Source organism: Gymnoscopelus microlampas (genome assembly GCF_963454915.1).
Source record: "Gymnoscopelus microlampas genome assembly, chromosome: 20".
NCBI classification, from domain to species: Eukaryota; Metazoa; Chordata; class Actinopteri; order Myctophiformes; family Myctophidae; genus Gymnoscopelus; species Gymnoscopelus microlampas.
The window spans coordinates 21,039,021-21,042,019 of NC_139957.1; the positions used below are offsets into that span (position 1 = coordinate 21,039,021).

The 2,999-nt window shown below is 49.1% G+C and overlaps 1 protein-coding gene across 1 annotated transcript; it reads right to left on the reverse strand.

Annotated features, from left to right (window-relative positions):
• Window positions 1-295: 295 nt before the first annotated feature.
• LOC311036040 (transmembrane protein 245-like) lies at window positions 296-2,707 on the reverse strand (the record flags this gene model as incomplete). The annotated part of the gene is made up of 1 exon (XM_084044564.1): window positions 296-2,707. One exon carries the CDS (start codon window positions 2,705-2,707, stop codon window positions 296-298), a length of 2,412 nt encoding a protein of 803 aa, XP_083900690.1.
• Between the last annotated feature and the right edge of the window lie 292 nt (window positions 2,708-2,999).

A 2,999-nucleotide genomic window follows, 5' to 3' on the forward strand; every position in this document is an offset into this window, starting at 1 on the left:
GAATGTCTGACTTCACAGTTGATTGTAGTTTCAGTTCTGATTTCATCTTGGAATTAGTTTGCATCATTCGAATCACAAGACCCATAGCTTTCCACTTGTGCCTAGCATGCCTAGGTAAAGTGCCAATGTAAGTGACATACACACTTATGTATGTCTGAAAAAACACAAATACTGCCTGCTGTTCTGCAAGCGGAACATTGGACTGTTGACAGGTTTAAGCGAGGCAACATGTGGAAGGGACATCACAGCGAGGGGAATCAGCCAAACTCTGGGATATGCTGTGCGTATCTCTAAATTAGTGGATATTGTTCATCACGTTGCTGTAGATGTTGCCCACTACCACCAGGACGCAGAGCAGGATGGGGCCAATGATGGCACCCTCAACTCCCAGATAGTAGGCTCCACCTGCCACTGCTAAGCCTGTCAGATAGGGGTGGCCACCCCCTGAGATGTGCGAGTAGATGGCCGTGTCTACACAAGCCAGTGGCAGCAAATGGCAGACCAGCAGCATCAGGGCCTTGATGCCCTCTCCTTGAGCCAACCACAGATCCAACATAGCAGGTACAGCTGCCCAGTATGTTCCTAAGAACGGCACTGTACCCAGGATGGCAGCCAACGCAGAAGGGATGAAGACAACGTTGATACCAAAGACGGTGTGTGTCAGCCACGTGTAGAGACCATAAAAGCAAGCCATTTTCAGAGAGGCGTCAAACACACCTCGGATGGCCTCCTCTACAGACTCGCTTATGATATTGGAGGAGGGTCCAGGCTGAGACAGTGGTGTCAGGCTTATGAACCATTTGACAGGTTTGTAGTATTCCCCACTGGCGCTCAGCAGATAAAACAACACGGTCATGAACATCATCACGCTCAGGACAAAGTTCAGTAGGGCTGTGCCACTGTGGAACAAGATGGTAAGTAGTGTAGTTGTCATGTTGATGAGCAGGCCAACATGCTGACTCAATACTGCCCACAGATTCCCCAGGACCTGTGTCACAGCCCCAACGTTTTCTTGCACAAGAGAGGTGACAAGGTTCCTCCAGTCTAGGATTTCCGTATAGGACTTTTCCCCGTCTAACTGACTCTGGCTGTGACCAGAGTCAGTCACGTCCTTGACGAACCAGGAATTGTACAATGTGTCCCAAAGTTCTAGAACCTCCTTTTCGATAAGTGCCGCGTTTTTCACATCGTCTCCTAGCACCGTATTCATCTTTTGTGTTATCCATTCTCTACCGTGTTGATGGACGTTAATAGCAGCTGAGTTCAAAACACTCTGGACCGCATCTGCCTCTGGGAGCCAAGTGGCCCACTCAGGATGATTGGACACGGTCTCATTGATGAGGTTACTGGTGACTCTGATGATATGAACACTCTCATGGTGAACCATAGCAGTGAGCAGCACAGCCATTAACAGCGTCCCTGTGATCAGGAGGAAGATGAAGAAGATGCTGATGAGATTGTCAAAGGATTGCTCCAGCCACGCGATCATCTTTGTATCGATTCGGAGCAGGAATTGAGCGAGGCCTTTGATTGGCCCAGGCATAAGGGCATCCTGTCGCACAAGTCCGAACCTTTGCAGCCCTCCCCACCACGAGACAAGTGTCCGCTCAACAAAGCTCTTCAAACCAAAGTGGACCACCAACTTCTTTAATATCCACGCAGCCACAGGGATGGGCAGTAGCTGTAGGATCCATAGATTCAGCCAGATCTTAACAAGTACAATGGCCAAGAAAAGTAGGCCGAAATATATGTCACTGGCATTGTGTGAGCTCTTCTCAGTCGTGAAGAGGCTACCTAGCATTGGAGGTTGGCCCATGGGGATGCCTAGGTTGGTGGAAGATGAATCAGTCCCCACGGTGCCCACCTCATCTTTGCCTTCAGCCGTGGTGCCTAAATTCAGTGGCAGGTTGCTCCAGAAACCATTGTAAACAGTGTTTGAAGCAAATGTCAATGTCTGCCATGAGTTTCCTTCACCGGGAACTTTTGGTAACTCTTGGTAGCCCACAATGGAGAGCGTGGCCACAAGCACAAATATTGGCACTCTCCATGGGCCAGTGAGGGATACCATGTATAATAGGAGGATAGCCCAGACAGGAACAGACAGAGCCCTCAGGTAGCACTCTGTACTGGAGCCCCACTTAAAGGCTACTACCAACATATAGCACGTTACTAAAGTACAAACCCACTTAGAATGAAAGCAGTCCAGAGTGGTGCCGATTATCCAGCAGAAGTACTCCAGGACCACGTGCATGCCAATGACCCTCCAGAACAGGTAGAAGACCGGGAAGCCTATTGCGATCATCAGCAACACCTTGAACCACTGCAAGACCATCTTCCCCATCACCTCCAACACACTGTTTGCACACCACACAGGAACCAACAGGGTACCCACAACTATCGGTGTCCCGGTGTCCCTCAGGCCTTTGAGCCAGGAACGGCCGAGGCGGGCTAGAGAGAATTTAAATGGATGGAGGAAAGTACCGCATAACACAGCCCAGAGGAGTGGACGGAGAAAGGCCTCCAGGATGTAGTAAATTAGTACAGCGGCCCCACAACAGATGCCCACAAAGATAAACGCCCCGGTATTGTAGAAGGCCTGTTTGAAGTTGGTGTCATATTTTAGGACCGAAGGCTCAGTTAGAAGTTGGCTCACCACTTCCTGTGCCATAGATGGTGTCTCTGGCCCAGCGTCCTTTTCATCTGCCATCTTATCGAATGTTGCCTTCCCTGATTGATTCACTATTAACTCCACTGGAGAGCCAACCGTTTACAGAGTACTTGTAGACCAGTCATCTACAGTATGACATAATTACTATGATGTCAGACATCTCCATTTTTGGGCCGACAGTTATTGAACAGACATACACAGACCTACAGAGGTTTGTGTACTTCCCAAATATGAATATGACTGATGTCATTTTGATACACACACACACACACACACACACACACACACACACACACACACACACACACACACACACACACACACACACACA